The 21305-nt window shown below is 40.2% G+C and overlaps 1 protein-coding gene and 1 pseudogene across 1 annotated transcript in view; both read right to left on the reverse strand.

Moving 5' to 3' along the window:
- Positions 1 to 20459, reverse strand: part of CIMIP1 (ciliary microtubule inner protein 1) — a 30877-nt gene extending 10418 nt beyond the window's left edge. The window contains exons 1-3 of the mRNA XM_026697288.2: positions 20285 to 20459; positions 13843 to 13924; positions 6567 to 6665 (exon numbers count right to left, since the gene is read on the reverse strand). Coding sequence (XP_026553073.1) covers positions 6567 to 6665; positions 13843 to 13924; positions 20285 to 20331 — 228 coding nt within the window. The 5' untranslated portion in view covers positions 20332 to 20459. The remainder of the gene's footprint in view (positions 1 to 6566; positions 6666 to 13842; positions 13925 to 20284) is intronic.
- LOC113434557 (small nucleolar RNA U3) lies at positions 4371 to 4543 on the reverse strand (annotated as a pseudogene).
- Positions 20460 to 21305: the final 846 nt, after the last annotated feature.

A 21305-nucleotide genomic window follows, 5' to 3' on the forward strand; every position in this document is an offset into this window, starting at 1 on the left:
CTAGAGAGGAAAAACCAAAGGTACAAGTACAGATTAGGTGAAACCTGGCTCAAAACAGTAAGCTGTGAGCATAGGGGTGAAATTCAATATTTTTTCCTACCACCTCTGGGGACGTGGCTGTGGTTGTGGCTTAGTATAATAGTAATAGCAACCAGGGGTGATTTTTTACCAATTCAAATCGTCCCTACCACCTCTCCTGAGCTGGGCCAAGGTGGTTGAATTTCACCCCTGTGTGAGAGGAACCCTGGAGTCCTAGTGAACAATTACTTAAAGGTGAGCCAGCAGTGTGCAGCAGCCGTCAAAAAGGCTAATACAATCCTTGGTTGTATAAATAGAGGCATAGAATCTAAATCACATGAAGTATTAGTACCACTTTATAAAGCTTTAATAAGACCCATACCTGGAATACTGCATCCAGTTTTGGTCACCACATTATAAAAAAGAAGTTGAGACTTTGGAAAAAGTGCAAAGAAGATCAACTAAGATGATGAAGGGCCTGGAGAGAAAAACATGAAGAACGTTTGCAGAAATTGCCAGTCTAGAGAAAAGAAGGACTAGGAGGAGAAACTTCCTAACAGTAAGGACAATGAATCAGTAGAACAGCTTGCCTTGAGAAGTTGTAGGTGCTTCATCAATGGAGGTTTTTTAAAAAGACTGGACAGCCACCTGTTTGAAATGTTATATGGCAGTGATTGTGAACCTTTTTGGCACGGAGTGCTCAAACCGGAATGTGTGCACACGTGTGGAGCACTGAAAACCCGAAGGCCAGCTGGCAATGGCGTGCGTGCTCACAGAGAGGGCTCTGCATGCCACCTCTGGCACGCGTGGCATAGATTCGCCATCCCGGGAATAGGGTCTCCTGCTTGATCAGAGAATTGGACTTGGAAGACCTCCAAGGTCTTCTTCCAGCTCTATTCTGATTGAAAATTATGATGGTGTGATATGAAAGCACTTCAAGATTGACAAATTTCAATGAGGAGACAGCAGTTATTTTAGACCAAGGGTGTTCAACCTTGGCAACTTTAAGACTTGTGGACTGCAACACCCAGAAGCCCCAAGCTAACTCTGTTTTGAACCAAGCCAGATCCAAAAATGCAAGAGAATTCCTTGGCACTCTGACAAATCAGCCATTAGCAGGCAAGCTGAGATAAGCGTCATCTGCAGCCAGTTGAAAAAAGGAATCAGCCAAAGGTCAGAGAAAGGGGCAAACAGCTCTAAGCATCCCCTTCCTCAATGCATGACTATTAATTAACCACCAGCTCAATAGGAAGCAGCATCAGACAAACAGCGGCAATCAAGGAAGAAACAATACTCCATTCACACAGGAATAAATGAAGAAACAATACTTCATTCAGAGAGCAATCAATGAAGGAACAATCTCCCAATCAACAATGGTAGGACAAGCACTACATATAAACAGCCGGCCAATTACCCCTATTCCGGACATGATAGGTTTTACCTCCTTGCTTTCTGCAAAAAGCTTCTAATATTCCATATCCCAATATTTCTCAAACGGTGGTTTGGGATCTCCCAGGAGTTCATGTCCACTTAGAACAGGGGTATCAAACTCAAGGCCTGTGGGCTGAATCTGGCCTGTGGGGTACTTAGAGCTGGCCCTTAGAGTTGGAAGGGACCTTGGAGGTCTTCTAGTCCAACCCCCTGCTCAAGCAGGTGACGTATTGTGCAAAAGTTGTCTGTAGAAGCTTATAATGCTGGAAAAGTAGGGAAAGAGAAGAAGAGGATGACCAGTAGTGAAGAGGATGAACTTGATGATAGTGACAATAGATGCATCACTGGTAGGCCTAAGGGCCCAGGCTAGAGACAGATTACCCTGGAGAAGGTTTATCTATCTTTCCATTTATTATGTTCATTGTCAGTTCTAAGGTTGGTTGTTGCACTTGTCATTAGTTTGTTCTTCTACCTTTTGTAGTTGTTGTTCAGTCACGAAATCATGTCTAATTCTTCGGGGGTAGGTTCCCTTGTCCTCCCTTGTCTCCTGGGGTTTTCCCAAACTCGTGTTCTCTGTGTCGGTGACACTATTTAATCAATGAGCCACGGTGGTGCAGTGGTTAGAGTGCAGTACTGCAGGCTACTTCTGCTGACTGCCGACTGCTTGCAATTTGGAAGTTCAAATCTTACCAGGCTTAGCCTTCCATCCTTCTGAGGTGGGTAAAATGAGCACCCAAATTGTTGGGGGCAATATGCTGACTCTGTAAACCGCTTAGAGTGGGCTGTAAAGCACTGTAAAGCACTGTAAAGTGGTATTTAAGTCTAAGTGCTATTGCTATCTCATTCTCTGTTCTCTTCTCCTTCTGCCTTGAATCTTTCCCAACATCAGGGTCTTTTCCAATGAATCCTCTCTTCTCATTAGATGGCCAAAGCATTTGAGCTTCAGATTCAGTATCTGTCCTTCCAAAGAACAGTCAAGGTTGATTTCCTTTAGGATTGGCTGATCTCCTTGCAATCCAAGGGACTCTCTAGAGTCTTCTTCAACCCCAGTTTAAAAGCATCAACTCTTCGGTGGTTCAGCCTTCCTCAACTCTCACAGATATACATTACGGCTGGGAAAATGATACCTTTGACTCTATAGACCTTTGTTGACAAAGTGATGTCTCTGCTTTTTTTAATATACTGCCTAGGTTTTCCATAGCTTTCCTCCCAAGGAGCAAGTATCTTCTAATTTCATGGCTGCAGCTACCTTCTGCAGTGGTTTTGGAGCCCAAAAGCATAAAATTTGTCTCTGCTTTCATTTCTTCCCCTTTTATTTGCCAGGAAGTGGTGGAATCGGATGCCATGATCTTCCCTTTTTTAACGTTGAGTTTCAAGGCATTTTTGCGCTCTCCTCTTTCACCCTCCTCTTTAGTTCTCTTTAGTTCCTCTTCACTTTCTGCCATTAGAGTGATATCACCTGCGTCTCTGAGGTTGTTGATGTTCTATCTGGCTTTTTGTAAATAAATAAATATTTCCCATTCAAACAAATGTTTAAGTAAATAATCTACTTTCCACAAGTAGTAAAATCTTCCTTCAATACTTCAGGACAATTAGTCAAAGTGATATGGAAGCCAGGGCCTGCTATGAAAATGGGGCTCTTTGTTGATAGATAGGAAATATTAAAGCTCTTCTACAAAACAAAAGTTTATTTCTTTGTGGGGCGGGGAAAGGAGGGAATTAATGAGCTCTAAGAACAGAAACAAGGAAGATTATTAATTAAGATGACTTCAGCATGAAGGATAATTAATGCAGTCTAAGGGCTTTCCCCAACTGTCATGTGAAGAGCTATCCACCCATCCTTGAATTGGTCATGAAATTGGCTATCCTGATTGCTGATCCTTATCTTGATTCTTGTGTGTCTATTCTGACCCACTGCTAATGGAGTTGTCCTGAAATCACGTGCGGTGCATGATAAGGAAAACAATTGTTTGGTTTCCTCCAGCTTTGCTGTCCCTCTCTCTTCTGCACCTCACCAACTTGCAAGAAAACACCTGCCAATTGAACGGTTCCAGCAGAGATGGGGTTCATCTATCTGCAATATTCTGATCATTGGTTTAGGTGTCCTTACTCCTATATCACATAACCCAAATGTAATGAGTTAAAAAGGAAAAACCTAGAGATAAACACAACTAAGAGACCCATGTCATGAACAGCATTATTATTTATGCCTTGCCTATCCTATCCTGACAACAGATTCTCATTTCCTGATTCTTCCAATTGTCTCCCTAGAGGCATTGTAAGAGAGTATTCTGTCCATCTCAGGGCTATTTCTACACAATAACAGAGTTGGAAGGAACCTTGGTCCAGTGGTCGCCAACCAGTGGGCTGGGGACCACTGGTGGTCTGCCAGAAAATTTTAGTGGTCCTCAGAGAAATGTCCATTCCCCCAAAGCAATTAATCCAGGCTGTGCAGGAACACAAGGCTGCGCCGCTCACCTGGCCTGCCCACCCACTGGCCCCCACCCTTCGGCCAAGTGCAAACCTTATCTTGAGTAGAGCTATGCGAGCTGGAACTGGAAGGTAAGACCAACGGCGGGGGAGGGAAATCCACCTCGGGGTGGCTTGCTGAGGTTGATGGGAAAGCCTGTCCCATATTCCAGAGCTGCAGTAGTCACAGGACTGGCCCTTTGGTCATCCCAGATCAGCTCCTCCAGTCCATGGCAGACAGGTGCACCTGGGTAGAGGAGCAACTGCTCCAGGATGACCAAAGGGCCAGTCTTGTGACTACTGCAGCTCTGGAATATGAGACAGACTTTCCCACCAATGTCAGCAAGCCACCGTCAGTCAAAATTCATATTAGTGGTTTGCAGGATTTAAAATTATGAGTTTGGTGGTCCCTAAGGTCCAAAAGGTTGGCGACCCCTGTTCTAATCCAACTCCCTGCTCAGGTAGGAAACCCTAACCATTTCAGACAAACAAGGTTGTCCGATCTCTTCTTAAAAACCTTCAAGGTTGAAGCACCCACAATTTCTGGAAGCAAGTTCAGCCGATCACTTTCGAGTGCATTTCTCTAGCTGGGTACTATAGAAATGATCCCTGAAAGTATAGTCTTATTCTACTGATTGATTGTTCTAACCTCTCCTTAATTCTAAGTAGGTTTTCTCCTTGATAGGTTTCCATCCATTGCTTCAGGTGCTTTGGAAAACACGTTGACCCCCTCTTCTTTGTGGCAGCCCCTTAGATATTGGAACAGGTTAGCCTTTCTCATTCTTGGGGCAGAATTTGAGATGGTGCCTAGCGATTACAGACCACAGAAAAATGATGTCAGGCCACATCTGGGCCATGTTGAGGTGCCAAAAGGCTTTTTTCCTCAACATGGGCAAACTCTGGGGGTTTTGTGCTTCATCAGTCAAACACATCTGGAGCACATCAGCTGGGGAAATGTGCTGATCTCTCAATTTTAGTAAACATGAAAGAGGTTAATGGATGATCTAGAGGAGGGTGTGGGAGGAGAAGGAGGCATGGAATAAAGATTGAAGCTCCTTCTTCATCTCAGCACACCCCCCCCCACTGCTGTGCTTGTTGGGTTGAATTACTTCCATAATGCATGTGGAATGTCCTCTCTCCCGTAACACTTTTAACCTCTGGGGACTTACCCTGCTCAGCAATCCGCAAGGAAAGAAAGCAGTGTTTTGGTTTGTTCTGTTGCCAAGGCCCTTTTGGCTTTGTTCCTGAGCCAAAGCTGAGAAAATGTCGGTGATATTTAAGGTGGAGCATTTCCCTTTGAAAAGGATTGCCTCGTCTTTCTTTTCTTCCTCGTGGCCACGCGCACCACCCACAGAGGGAAACAATGGAGGCAATTATGTCTGCGTGCCTCCATGCTGCTCTACATCCGAGGAAGCACAAAGGGGCTGAAGCCTTTTTTGCCTAGACCATCCAGGGGAAGGGATAGATGTGGCTTTTCATGCTCATAAGAGAAAATAAATTACGATTGCAAGCCACAGCTGTTTAAATGGATCGTATTGTCCTCCATCTAATCCCCAAATCTATGTGGGTTTTTTCCCCTTTTGTTTGGCTTTTTTTTTTTTTTTTGATGAGCAAGCTATTTCTTGTAAACGATGCATGGAAAAGCTGAAGTCCAGATCCCTTTATTTACAGACTGCCAGCGCACATGTTATGCCAAGAAGCAAGCTGCAGATGCAACAAAGGGCAAAGAATGCAGGCTGTGAAGAATGTTTCCTGTGCTTTTGGGAAACATGAATGTGCCTGTAGGCCTTCTTTTCTGGTCTCTGGAATTCCCTCGTTGTAAATACGGTAGTGCAATAAAACAGGATGAATCTCTACAGATAGAAAGCTTTTTTTTTTTTTTTTTGGCTTGATCCTGGGGAACTGTTCCTCAGCAAACCTGGTGGGATTGCTTTAGATTATAAAATATAGGATCTCTTTTCATGAAAAGCTCTAATAAAAATTTGTAATAAATCTAGATCGGTCATTCCCAGAACGGTGCTCTCCCAGCGCGCAGCTCCCAGAATTTTGAGATAATATGTTTAAAAACCATCCCCATTCTGTCTAAAATAACGTGCTAACTAGAAATTCTGGAAGTCAGAATCCAACACATCTGGAAGGCGTTGGAATTGAAATGCAATGTTAAAGTGAAGAATGCATGAAACCTTGAGAAAAAAAAAGAGATCTTGTTCCTTTTCTATAACATTGTCCATGTTGTGCTCCCACCAATTCTTGCTTGCAGGGAAGTTGTGTATTTCTTGCAGATTTTCCCAATGCACTACTGTTACACCAATGAATTGAAGAGTTTGGGGACTCCTGGTTTACACAGATCTGAAAAAAGCAACTTTAAAAGACAAGGGCTCCCAATTCTGATCTTTTTTCTAACATGATGAATCTACGTTACATAAAACTGTAGGTTTTAGAGAACAATAATTTATTTGCATTATCTAAAGTTGTGCAATGACCTCTCCAATAATTAGAACACCCAAAGGAAGTTTTTCCTATCTTGAGTGTTTTAAAACTTGTTCTTATGATTTCAACCTTTACTTCAAACTTAAGATGGCCTCTGAAAAAGTACTGTTTTTTTAACAGATGTGCTGTCATTTGAAACTACTTCACAAATATCTAACCTTAATATATTTTTCCACTGGTGTCACAGGTCGGATCTGTAAGTGTTCTGGCAGCGGGATCTTCGGCTTAGCAAGTTGCTTCTTTTCATCTTTTACCAACTAAAAATAGAAAAATGTAATAAAATAAATTGGCTCTCCAGGCTGAGTCATGCATTGTGATAACGTAATAGTTCATATCCATCTAGATATTTATATCTACCTGAGTAGTACCTGAAGACCTCCTCGAACTTGGCATCTGATACTATGAAAGGATATTTATTACGTACCTTTGGATGCTGTTAAAATTCATCTTTCATATGGAAAAAACCAGTTCTCCTTTTAGAGCTAGCAACAAAATCTAGAGTACAGATTAAAATAATGTAATATAGCTTAAAGTAATGTAACTTACACTATACTATACATCTTTATAGGTAGTTCTTGACTTACAAATGGTAGATATAGTAGTGACTGTTTGCAGTTCTGACAGGTACCTTATGAACTGGATTTGAAGTTCCAACAGTTACTTCCTCTCATGGTCCCATGACCACATTTCGTATGCTTGGCACCCAGGCCTCATTTATAGCTATTTGCAGCATCCCGTGATCACGTGACTGACATGTTTCACAATGGTTTTGCCAAAGCTCTGCATTTATGAGCTTCTGTGGCGCAGTGGTTAGAGTGCAGTACTGCAAGCCAGTTGCCTAGAGTTTGGCAGTTCAAAGTCCCACCAGGCTCAAGGTTGACTCAGCCGTCCATCCTTCTGAGGTGGGTAAAATGAGGACCCAAATTGTTGGGGGCAATATACTGACTCTGTAAACTGCTTAGAGAGGGGCTGTAAAGCACTATAAAGTAGTATATAAGTCTAAGTGCTATTGCTATTGCTATTTACTTCTGGTTTTTCGCAAAATAGTGAAACATTGCTTTACAAAATGACCAAGGTCTATGGAGAGTCACAGTTACCCAGGTCATGGTTATTCTGCTTTTTCAAGAGGCAACTGGACTTTCTTTGCTCTATCTTGAAGATGTTTCACTTCTCATTTAAGAAGCTTCTTCTTCAGCTGAGGATGAGAAATGAAACATCTTCAAAGAAAAACAAAGAAAGTCCAGTTGCCTCTTGAAAAAGCACCTTTGGGATAATAACCACTGTGTTCACTTAATGACAATGGCAAAAAAAGGTAATAAAATCAGGTCGGTCACCTGATTGACCTGTTTTATGACCATCATGAATTACAACCATGATGGACAGGCTACATTCTGGTCATAACTTGAGGATTACTCATATTTCAGTGGGATTTTCTCCCTGGGAAATGAAAATAAGATTACAGCTAGCAGACTGAGAAATATAACTGGTTTCATAGAGAATGTTGTGGCAATCTAGCAAACGATGTTTGCAAAAAGTCCAACAGCATGAAAATGGTAGAAGTAACCAGTATAATTAAGGTCCACTTTTTTGTAATTTGTGCAATGAGTGTTCTTTTAGGTATATCATTGATCACCTGCTTGACTCTAAGATTTGACACTGTTGATGCTTTCCCTATGAATGTTCCTGAAACTCAGCAATAACGGCTGGTAAATTAAGATTTGTGATAGTGTGTACTGTCAATCCATGAATTTTGGATTATTCCATGAAATATGGCTAACATACTTAGATATTGTTTTGTTGTTGTTGTTCTATTATACTTTAAAATTCTTTAATTTCACAAAATATAGGCAGATGTAACCATAGTTTCAATTGGGAATATGTGACAATCCTAGACCAGGGCAAGTCGAAAAATGCCAGGAAAGTTCTAAAAGCCTGGCACTCTGACAAATCAGCCATCAATAGACATATTGATATTAACAACATTTGCAGCAAGGTTGGGATTCAAATTTTTTAACAACTGGTTCTGTGGGCATAGCTTAGTTGGTGGGCGTGGCTTGGTGGTCATGTGACTGGGTGGATATGTCTTGGTGGTCATGTTATTAATAGTTTGGGCGTGGCCAATTCAATATCACTCACATCGAGGCACGCATCTCCGTGCCTGGCCTCTCATAACTGTGGGGATGCTGCAACAGCCGTAAGTGTGAAAAATGGTTATAAGTCACTTTTTTCAGTGCCATTGTAACTTTGAATGGTCACTCCACACAAGCAAAGTACCAGCAAAGGAAGGGGAAAAAACTCCAGAGAAGTTCCTGAAACAGTCCTGCCAAGAATGTAATAAGGGCTAACAGAGAGGCAGCTTCTATAAGCAACACCAGAATGTTTCCTTCCTGCCTTCATTACAGGATTAGGCCAGTTGTTTTTTTCTAACAACTGGTTCTCCAAACTGCTTAGAATGTTAGCAACCAGTTCTAGAGAATAGGTGCAAACTGGTAGAATCCCACCCCTGATTTGCAGTCTATGCAAAAGAGACTATCACCCAGTCTAAAAAGGAACAAAAAGGCCCAAGCACCTTTTGATCAGTAATCAGCAACCAGATCAGCATAGATTAACCCCAAGGTTAACTTCAGACCACCAAACAAGTAAGCAATACCCCAATCAAGAAACTGCCAAATAGCCACCAGTAAATGGCCAAGCCAAAGTATTTCTATGACCGCCCCTGCCCACATAGACAGGCAAGACACCAGAATATAAAATGACAGTGGACAGAACTCCTTACTAGCACTGATGATGTTACCTAGTGAGGGTAATGGAATGTTTGCAAGAAAACAAGGAAACTCAGAGAGCACCCTTATTTCAACCCTGAGCTACACATATTCTCCTTTATTGATGCTTACACTTTCAAAATAAGCCTTATAATGTTCTTAGATATAATAGCCTCTGTCTCAAAATACTATACCACCTCTTACTATATAGTAGCATGAACAAAATGTTTTACATAGAGTTTAGAAACAGACAAAGCAAAAACTTAAGCCTGAGGAATTCTGGAAGCTGAAATCCACCATAGCTGGAAGGCATCAGATTAGGAAGGACAATATAGTCTGCTGAGCAGTATTTTCCCTAACTTTAGAGACATAACTTCCTAGTAATACATGACATTGTAGGAGGACCGCATGTTAGTCAAAGATAACCAAATCTCAGAAGGAGACTGCATTTTCTGGCTGTCAAGCTCCAAACCCCAACAAAGACACGTTGCCATTCTTCTAAGCAGATTTCTTTAATGTTTCTTACCTGTAGACTGAAATCTTGGCAAACTAAAGCAAACTCTTTGCACTATAAAACATATATTCTGGGAACTCTTAGGGAGGAGCCATCTTCATCCTTTTTCTCTCACACAAACTATGTATACTGTCTCTTGCTCCTCTGGAATAACTCCTTGTTCCTGGTGTGGTAAGCCACCCCCGTCCTAGAATGAAATATTTTGTGGAATTCTTTTTAAAAAGGCACAATATTATATTTCCCTAAAGGAGAAATGGAAAAACATGCTCTTGGAGACAGAAAGTATCCCCATTTTCCTTAATGAACCCAGCAGATACTGAGGACAGCTTTTAGAAATGCAGATTTGATAATCCATTCAAGACAGGACATTTTGAAACAAAGGCAAATTGGTAGAATTAGAAGCAGCCATCATTCAAGATCCAACACAGGACAAAGTCATTAAGCCACAATTACCTTCAGAGCAGTCCAAACTTCAACCAAACTTAGCTCAGACGAACTTCTAGAATTTGTGCTTTGGCTATAGAACCAGCTACGACCCCTACATAACCACAACTTGGCCACATGGGAGACTGACAACAGCCAATAGAATACATGTTCTTGCACAGGAAGCTCAAGTGCAAAGCTCAAAGAAGGTATAAAACCCACTCACTCTCAACTCCATTTTGTCAGCTGCACCACAACCATGTGCTTGGTGGTTCTGTTTATCGTAAAACCCTCTTTCCAATAAGCCTCCATGTTTCCAGTGTCTTCCTCCTAGCTTGGAACTGAACCAGATTGATATTTCTTCCACACTAGGAATCTGGATAATATTCCGTAACACTTACAGATATTATTAAAATTTATTATTAGTTTATTAACTACATTTATCAGTCTGAAATTCTGATATCAGACTTCATTTGATGTTCAGTCTAAGATGAAACCAACATGGCTGCACAAAGATCTCTCTGGCAAATTGAAAGAAAAAAAAGGACAAGTACAAAAAATGGAAAGAAGGACATAAAACTAAGGCAGAATATCAGCAGATAGCCAGAATCTGCAAAGACGAAGTCAGGATAGCAAAGGCTCAGAATGAACAAAGACAACAGAGAAAGCAGAACTGCTTAACTCATTCTTTGCATCGGTCTTCACGCAAAAAGAAACCTCAACCCACCAAAAACATAACTGTAAAAAAAACAGATCAGAAATAAAAGTTAAAATAAGCAAAAAATAGTAAGAGAACACCTGTCTGATCTTGATGAACACAAATCACCAGGGCCTGGTGGATTACATCCCAGAGTTTTAAAGGAGCTGGCAGAGGTCATCTCAGAACCACTGCACCATATCTTTCAAAAATCCTGGAGCACCGGGGAACTATCAGAGGATTGGAAAAGAGCTGATGTGGTTCCCATCTTCAAAAAAGGAAAAAAAGAGACCCAGGAAACTATAGACCAATCAGCCTAACATCAATACCTGGGAAGATACTGGAAAAGATAATAAAAAACAGATCTGCCAACATCGAGAAACAAGTAAAGTAATAACTAGCAGTTAGCACAGGTTTGTTAAGAACAGATCATACCAAACCAATCTTATTTCATTCTTCAACATAGTGACTAAATTAGTAGACCAGCAAAATACTGTGGACATAATATATTTAGATTTCTGCAAGGCATTCGACAAAGTCGACCACAACCTACTTTTTAGTAAGCTAGAAAAAAGTGGAATAGATAACACCACCACTAGATGGACACACAACTGACTGACAAAGTGTACTCAACGAGTAGTCCTTAATGGGTCTAAATCTACATGGAGGGAAGTAAGCAGTGGGGTACCACAAGGTTCCGTCTTAGGCCCAGTACTCTTCAATATCTTCATTAATGACTTAGATGAGGGAATAGAAGGGGAACTTACCAAATGTGCAGATGATACTAAGCTGGCAGGAATAGCTAACACCCAAGAAGATAGGCTCAAGACCCAGGTGGATCTTGACAGACTAGAACACTGGGCCGTATTTAACAAAATGAAATTCAATGTATAGAAAAGTAAAGTCCTACACTTAGGCAAGAAAAACCAAAAGTGCACACATAGACTGGGTGAAACCAGGCTCAATGGCAGTAACTGTGAGAGAGATCTTAGAGTCTTAGTGAACAACTAGATAAATATGAGCAGTATGCAGCAGCAGCCAAAAAAGCTAATGCAACCCTAAATTGTATTAATAGAGGGATACAATCAAGATCAAGGGCGGTACTAATACCACTGTATAAAACCTTAGTAAGATCACACCTAGAGTACTACATCCAGTTCAGTTCACCACATTACAAAAAAGATGTTGAGACTCTACAAAACTATAGAGAAGAGCAACCAGAATGATTAGGGGACTGGAGACTAAAACATATGAAGAACGGTTACAGGAACTGGGCTTGGCTAGTCCAGTAAAGAGATGGACCAGGGAGATATGATAACAGCCTTCCAATATTTGAGGGGCTGACACAGAGAGGAAGGAGTCAAGCTATATTCTAAAGTGCCTGTAGGGCAGACAAGGAATAATGGATGGAAACTGAACAAGGAGAGATTTAACCTGGAAATAAGGAGAAACTTTCTGACAGTGAGAACAATCAACCAATGGAACACCTTGCTCTCACTTGAGACTTTCAAGAAGAGATTGGACTGCCATTTGTCAGAAATGGTGTAGGGCAGGGGTCGCCAACCTTTTGGACCTCAGGGACCACCAAACTCCTAATTTTAGATTCCAGGGACTACTAACTGGTTCTGTGGGCATGGCCTAATTTGGGTGTGGCTTGGTAGTCATGTGACTGGCTGGGCATGGCTTGTATGTAAATATTATAAATATTTATATAAATATTGAATTTTTTATAGAAAAAGCAGGGATGGGATTCTACCAGTTCGCACCTATTCTCTAGAACCAGTTGTTAACATTCTAAGCAGTTTGGAGAACCGGTTGTTAGAAGCAATTACTGGCCTAATCCTGTAAGGAAGGCAGGAAGGAAACATTCTGGTGTTGCTTACAGAAACTGCCTCTCCGTTAACCCTTATTACTTTCTTGGCAGGATTAGACTTCCTGTCTCAGGAATGTCTCTGCAGTTTTTTTCCCCTCTTTTGCTGGTACTTTACTTGTGTGGAGTGACCATTCAAAGATACAATGGCACTGAAAAAAGTGACATGACCATTTTTCACACTTACGACTGTTGCAGCCTCCCCACAGTTATGAGAGGCCAGGCGAGGAGATGCGTGCCTCAATGTGAGTGATGTTGAGTTGGCTACACCCAGCCAATAACATGACCACCAAGCCATGTCCACCCAGTCACATGACCACCAAGCCATGCCCACCACTGAAGCCAGGCCCACAGAACCGTTGTTAAAAATTTGAATCCCACCCCTGAAAAAAGAGAGCAATTTTTACCCAAAATCAGGCAAAGCAGGCAGATTGAGTTGCTCACAGAATCATTCAGTGATCTATCTATCTGCCATTGGCTAGCTCAGTCTCTCAAATTTGCTTGCCGTGAGTCTGCACTGAATTTGCTTGTAAGCAAACCTTCAGTCCTAAGGGAAGCAGAGCTGAAGATCTAAAGACTAGCTAGAAAGCAAGAAATCCAACCATTTCCTGCTTCCTAGCTAAGCTAAATCTCCCAGCAGAGCAGAACAGATGATGGTCGGAAAAAGGAAAAATAGCAATTTTAGCAGGCAAGTTTGCTGGGTAAGGAGTGAGTGGGCGGGAAGCATTCCTGCGGGCTATGTGGGCGGCGCAGACTTGTGTTTCTGTGCAGCCTGGATTAATTGCTTTGGGAGGGTGCTCTGGGGGTGACATTTCTCTGCGGCCCACCAAAATTTTCTCAAGGCCCACCAGTGGGCCGTTATCTGTTCAAATGATACATAGATGTAGCTAGGATTGGCATACAAAGCAACTTGTCATATTACTTAAGTCATGCAGTTAAGTCCTACACTTCCCTTTTAGTTTCTTGCAGAACAAATTATTTCAATTGCTAACTCATTGCCCCAACTACCTTAAGGCCAGTTTCCTAAGGCTGTGAGAGAGTATTCATTAAAAAAACCAATAACATCCTATCCCATTCTTCTAGTGTAAGCATCCCAATTGCTATTCAACACAGGTCATGAAATATATCTATTCTTCATATATGAATGTTACACAGAAATAAATGTTACCTCTTCAAGTGGGGTCAACAGAAATCCCCAGCGCTTGGGCCACTTCCGGGCAGCTTCCTGCTCTGTTTCAATGTGATTCTTCCTATTCCAAGCAAAAAAAAAAGTGTTTGTAAAACTTGGGAAAGTCATCTAACAAAACCCTTTAGATTGCTTCCCTAGTCAAGCAGAGCCTCAAAATTTACTGGTTCCTACCTTTGAGGCTATACTTGCATGCTGTACTCTAGATAATTTTCCCTTATGTCCTTGAGAAGAATTTAGTAGATTAAGTCAACTTGTTACTTTCTGCCATCAAAATACATCATTCTGACAGGTAAAGAAACAACCACATATAAAAAGAAGTCTTGCAAGTTTTATGAAAATACTTTTTCTTTGTCCAAGTGTGTCTCATTGCAGCAATTCATAGCTTATTAAATTTAAAGCAATTGCATGAAACATTTTGAAGTAAGCGGTTAGCAGATTGTAACCTTTTCATCTGAAGTGGGTTAACTTGCTGACCTATGATCCAGTTTGGAGTCACAAGTTTGCCTTTAATTTATATCTGACTTCACTTTGCTTGAGTGATGCTGCAAAATCAGATTTGACTGCAGTTTGAATAGTATTTTAGGAAATATGACATCAGAAGTAGGTGCCATTTTGCTTCTCTTTGTCTTGATTCACTTAGAGCAGTGCTTGTTTAAACTTGGCAACTTTAAGACATATGGACTTCAACTCCCAGAATTCCCCAGCCAGCAGAGCATTTCCTCCTCTCTTTCACATATGAGAGAGCATGAAGGAGGCTGCCAAAATAAATTGATAATAATTATTACTTAATGGTTACTACTCATCACCTAATTTGTTGAATAAATCCTTTCATTTTTTTCTTTTCCATCTGCTCCTGATAAAAGATAGGTTCCCAGATGTAAGAAAAACATTTTTTTATGCTTAGAGTTATACTCAAGATAGTAGTTCCAACTTAGCAACCAAATAATGGATTAAGTGGATGGATTTGTGGAATGTATGAGAAAATGAATGGATATTTTCCTAACTATATTTTTTCCCACAGATGGGATGGAAGGTGTGTCCTCATCTTCTGATAAAAACATGCTCCTGAAGTAAAAGTGAGAAGCACTGAAAAAAATAATAATGTCAGGAGATAAGAAAAAATAAAATAAAGGGAAACTAGCTAAATTTATGGGCTATAGATGAAATGAAAGAAATTTCATGAGTACAAGCATAAGAAAAAAGAATTACTGGGCCACATTTGTGCCGAATTAGGAAGATGTGAAGACGATCCCTGAAATACTTCCAGAATTCCTTTACTTTAGTTTCATCCCAAATCATTGAAACACTTTTATTCTCCATTACTTTCACCCTTTTGGAGGCCGCTTTATGTTCTGGAAACTTGCAAAAACTATGTTACATTTCTATCAGAATCACTTTGCATTTTCTTTAAACTTTGTCCCTTCTATGCAAATCTATCTTCTGAATCAGTTTCAAGATTTAAAAAATGGGAATACAGTGTTACATTGGCTTTCTTCCTTTCTCCATGACTGTTCCCAGTTGGTATTATTGGGAATGAGATAGCCTAAGGCTCCTACATTATGGAAGATCTCCAGGGCTCAAGTCTCTTTCTGCTCTTAACACTGCTGACTCTCTATAAGCTTCCAGGTGCATTTCAAGGGGTTTGGTTATCCTTCTTAAAGCCTTTCATGGTACAAGGTTGGGTTATCTGTGGGACTAGCTGTCTCTAAATGTCTCTACTTGTCCCATAAAATCCAGCACAGCAGTCATAGCACATTATAAAATGTTGAGAGTCATAGCACAGCACTTCAGGTCACTTCCATGAAACAATGTCTCTTAGTGAGACCCAGAAGTCTATCTTTTTTGTCACCAGGCCTCCTTTATGGGATATCCCCCAAAACTTAGACAATCCCAACTCTTCTGTCTCTCTGGAAACCCAAAGGAACATTCTCCCAAGCATTGGACCACAGATTTAAGATGAGCTTCTATAGAGCATAAAACCCTTGAATAAGATATATGTTGATGGGTCTAAGGTTTTTGCTTATTTGCTTCTTTTGCTTATTCTGTTCAGTTTTCTGTTTATAGCTTTGTTTTTAATTCCTTGCTTTATATTTTTATTGTAAATTGCCCAGAGATGTTCTTGCAAGTTAGATAAATTATATAAATCTAACAAATAAACATATTCTCTATATACTTGTAGTATATAGATATTGTACATATTATGTACAATAGTTATAGTCATTCTAATGTTTTTACAACATTCTTTTGTTCACATTTTCCCCTCTCTTTCAGCCTCTTCCATTATATCATTTTCACTATTCTTTTTTCATACTCCCTATTAAGCTCTTTCCATACAGTTTTTTGGTAGCTTCTATATCAACATTCTTTATATCCACTTTCCATTTGTTCAGTTGAAAGAGTCATCTATTCCAATCCATTCATATATTTATATTCTAATAGTTTTAAAAACATGATCCATGTTTTCTTTTCCCACAATCTTCCTACTTTTTCCTCATTTCTTTCACTTTCTTTTTTTTCTTCTATGTCCATTTCTTCCCAACTTATACTCTACCAGAATAGAGTCAGTCCCACATTCATAATCTTTCACTGTTCTTCTTTATTAATTCTCTCAGCCAGTCATCACAAAAGTTCAAATGAATCATGCTTTCAGATTTATACTACTTCTTTTGCCAAGTGTATACATGAACAGAATTTACTTAAACCATGTAATTGACAGAGACCAGTATGAAATTCTGTGTGAAATCTTAGGACTACTTTTTAAAAGTAGATACTCACCAATGACTTAAAAAAAAACTTTCTCACCTTGTTTTCACCCATCAATCAAAATAAACTTTTTTCTCTGGACTCCATTAATATAGAATATTTTCCCATATTGGTATTGAGTGATATCAACACATAATCACATAAGATCATTCACATTTTTCCTTCCCCTTTCTCTCTCTTAGTGATGTAATGCTTTTATGAAACTATTTCTGTTGTCTAATTTCCTTTAATTCATACTCTTCACCACATACTCTTTCTATACCTCAAGTTACAGTCATCCATATACCACGGTTGTCACCAGATAACAGATAATCAGAGTTGGAAGGGACCTTGTAGGTCGTCTAGTCCAACCCCCTGCCCAAGTGGGAGACCCTACACCATTTCTGACAAATGGCAATCCAATCTCTTCTTGAAAGTCTCAAGTGAGGGCAAGGTGTTCCATTGGTTGATTGTTCTCACTGTCAGAAAGTTTCTCCTTATTTCCAGGTTAAACCTCTCCTTCTTCAGTTTCCATCCATTATTCCTTGTCTGGCCTACAGGCACTTTAGAATATAGCTTGACCCCTTCTTCTCTGTAGCAGCCCCTCAAATATTGGAAGACTGCTATCATGTCTCTCTTGGTCCTTCTCTTTACTAGACTAGCCAAGCCCAGTTCCTGTAACTGTTCTTTGTATGTTTTAGTCTCCAGTCCCCTAATCATTCTGGTTGTTCTTCTCTGTACTTTTTGTAGAGTCTCAACATCTTTCTTTTAATGTGGTGAACAAAACTGGATGCAGTACTCTAGGTGTGGTCTTACTAAGGCTTTATTAGTACCTCTCTTGATCTTGATTGTATCCCTCTGTTAATACAATTTAGGGTTGCATTAGCTTTTTTGGCTGCTGCTGCACACTGCTGGCTCATATTTAGCTGGTTGTCCACTAAGACTCCAAGATCCCTCTTACAGTTACTGCTATTGAGCCTGGTTTCACCCAGTCTGTATGTGCACTTTGGGTTTTTCTTGCCTAAGTGTAGGACTTTACTTTTCTTTACATTGAATTTCATTTTGTTAAATATGGCCCAGTGTTCTAGTCTGTCAAGATCCATCTGGATCTTGAGCCTATCTTCTTGGGTGTTAGCTACTCCTGCCAGCTTAGTAAGCTGCAAATTTGGTAAGTTCCCCTTCTATTCCCTCATCTAAGTTATTAATGAAGATATTGAAGAGTACTGGGCCTAAGACGGAACCTTGTGGCACCCCACTGCTTACTTCCCTCCATGTAGACTTAGACCCATTAAGGACTACTCGTTGAGTACAGTTTGTCAGTCAGTTGCGTGTCCATCTAGTGGTGGTGTTGTCTATTCCACTTTTTTCTAGCTTACTAAAAAGTAGGTTGTGGTCGACTTTGTCAAATGCCTTGCTGAAATCTAAATATATTTATGTCCACAGTATTTTGCTGGTCTACTAATTTAGTCACTTTGTTGAAGAATGAAATAAGATTGGTTTGGCATGATCTGTTCTTAACAAACCCGTGCTGACTGCTAGTTATTACTTTACTTGTTTCTCGATGTTGGCAGATCTATTTTTTATTATCTTTTCCAGTATCTTCCTGAGTATTGATGTTAGGCTGATTGGTCTATAGTTTCCTGGGTCTGTTTTTTTTCCTTTTTTGAAGAAAGAAAGAGAACCACATCAGCTCTTTTCCAGTCCTCTGATAGTTCCCCGGTGCTCCAGGATTTTTGAAAGATATGGTGAAGTGGTTCTGAGATGACCTCTGCCAGCTCCTTTAAAACTCTGGGATGTACTCCATCAGGCCCCGGTGATTTGTGTTCTCCAGAGAGAGCCATGGATACCAATCTCAATTGCTCATCATGATTTGGACCAATTAAGACTTTTACATAATGCCTTTTACCTGTTGTCTAGGTTACCTATCTCAAACATACCCATGCCTTATGTAGAATATAGTAGGATACTCTTGTACTGATAGTGATTATCAATGATAGTGATATCAGTTCCCCTCAAGCAATATACCAAAAAAGTATATCAATATACCAAAACTGATATCTACAATTATCAATAAAAGCAATAAGAAACCAAAAAATCTTAGTAAATTGAATTATTTAAAAGTATTAATTTACAATTACCATAAAATACTCTACAGCAGTGTTTCTTAACTTTGGTAAGTTTAAAGATGTGTGGATTTCAACTTCTACAATTCTCCAGCCAGCATGGCTGGTTGGGGAATTGTGGGAGTTGAAGTCCACACATCTTAAAATAATTGAAGTGTTGAGAAACTGCTCTATAGGGAGTCAAATAAATTGAGGATACCAGATTTTAAAAAGTGGCTCTAGTTAGAGGTAATGGAGAGAAATATGTTTTCTCAGGTACACACTACATTGTTCATCCAGTTTTTATGCCACCCTTTGAATAAAAGTACCTTCTTGAGTAAATATATCTATATAATAGTAGAAAACAACAGGTGTATCATTTAAAAAATGAAAAAAAATGAACTCCTAATATTCCAGAGTTTTAAATTTATTTTCCTTCAATACAATTGTTCAAAAGAAAGTTCAGTTTGAGTGGCCTTCTGGCTAAGATGTTAGACTGTTGCCTTTTTGAGATTTATAAAAAAGAAAATTTATATAAAAAAGAGCTCTTAAAACATTGAGACTTGAATCTTGAATGTTGAGTAAGTTTTTGAATTTTGCTGTCCCCATGAAATACTGTTAGTTTTAAAAGCAGCTTTTTGCCTCATGTGATAACTATATTTTTGTGTCATAAAACCGACACAGCGAGAGCAATACTACAAAACTGTGTCATATTCAAACACTTTCTCATTTTCTTTGAAAAATCACCCAGATTTTTGTGAGAAAGGACATGAGTGTACAGTATGTGCTGATGTCTGCACATATAAAAATTTTGTGGCTTTGGGAAATTCTGTGATTGCTAAATGTTCAGATTTGGTATGGAACATAAATAAACTTGGATTTCCTTAATCTGCAGCCAGAACCACTGAAAGGTACCATTTTGGAGACGATTAGTATTTATATTTGTACTATCAACTTTCTGGGAAGTCTAAGATGACACTGGAATACATACTGATTCCTCAGTCTGCATTAAAACCTTATTGTCTTTCACCATCCTCTTTCACAGACACATGGTATCTTCTCACATCTCAGTCCAATGCAAATTAGCCACAAGGGAATTAGAATAAACACAGGAGTGAGATACACTGGAATTACTGGGGTGACTGAGTAAATATCTGGAGCTTGGAGACTTCCACTGTGGTGGGAGATGGCTTTCAAGGTGTCCCTCAAGATGTTGTCCTGGGATATGTTGGACTTCAAGTCCCAGAATCGCTAGTCAACACACCTAGAGATCATTTGCTACATAAGATTATTTGCCCCACCCTTGGCACCCTGTAAGGACTTCAACTCCCCAAATTTTAGCAATGGCTAGGATGTCTCGGGAATTCTGGGATTTGAAGTCCACACCTGAAGACTGACATTGAAGAAAGGCACTTAATATTCTCTGTTTGGAAGCAGGGGTGGCTGCGGTAGGAAGGTCTTAGGACAGATCAAGCTGGATTTTGGGGGCAGGCTTCCTATAGCCACCCCCATAATTGGAGGAAATTTTTAAAAAAGGAGGCGATGGGGTGGAGGTGGTCCATCAGCGCCGACTTTACCAGATCTGAGCTTCAGCCACGAAGTTGAGCTTGTTTTTCTGGGACATGGCGGACACTTTCTCGAACTAGCCAACGTCTCCGGCCAGGAGGAAGACAAACGTCCCGCTCAATTGGGGGGTCGGGGTCCAGGCACAAGCCGGCGAAGCACAAGGCAGCGACAAAGGCGCGCGGTCGGGCTTGCTGCGGCGGCTTCCGTTGCCAGGCGACGGCTGGGCAACGCGGAGGGACGGAAGGCGGAGGCCCGGCGCTTCTGCCAAGGATGGTTGGAGGGATGAAGTTGCTGCGAAGGAGGGCAGAGTCCTGGCTTCACGCTTGAGATAAAGAGGGCGAACAGTATCGCTTGTGTGTGTGTGTGTGAGAGAGAGAGAGGGGGGGGGAGAGAATGAAAGAGAGAGGGGAAGAGAAAGAGAGACAATGAAAGAGAGTGAGGGAGAGAGAGAGAGAAAGAGAGGGGAAGAGAAAGAGAGACGATAAAAGACAGAAAGTGAGGGAGAGAGAAAGAAAGAGAGGATGAGAGAAAGAGAGCGATGAGAGAGAGAGAGAGAGAGAGAAAGAAAGAATGAGAGAAAGAGAGAGAATGGGGGCATTCAGCTGTTGTCTTGTGTTTTCCTAAAGGCAGTTTTTATTAGATCACAGCAGAACAGATACGGTCCTGCTTGTGAACAACTATGTTGTTTTGTTTTAAAGCATTTGGCCCTGCAGATTTAACACTTTTATTGCTTATTTAGCTGTGCAGAATCATTACATTTTCTGCCATGTAGAAATGATACGGCAAATTCAAAATAATAATTTAAATGATATATTCTAGCATTTAGCTCACAAACACATTTCTGTCATGCGGATTAAGATTCTATGGCTTATAAAACTTTTTTATTCCATCATTCCCTTCTTACCTTTCTGTGCTCAGCTGAACTATACATTTTATTAAATCTCTGTTTACTTCAAATAAACAGATATATATAAAGAATTATAAAGAAACAGTAGCTTAACTTTAAGATTGGCAAAGGATTAATAATAAATG

Source organism: Pseudonaja textilis, chromosome 3 (assembly GCF_049901715.1).
Source record: "Pseudonaja textilis isolate UNSWEBS1 chromosome 3, rPseTex1.2, whole genome shotgun sequence".
In the NCBI taxonomy this organism is placed as follows: Eukaryota; Metazoa; Chordata; class Lepidosauria; order Squamata; family Elapidae; genus Pseudonaja; species Pseudonaja textilis.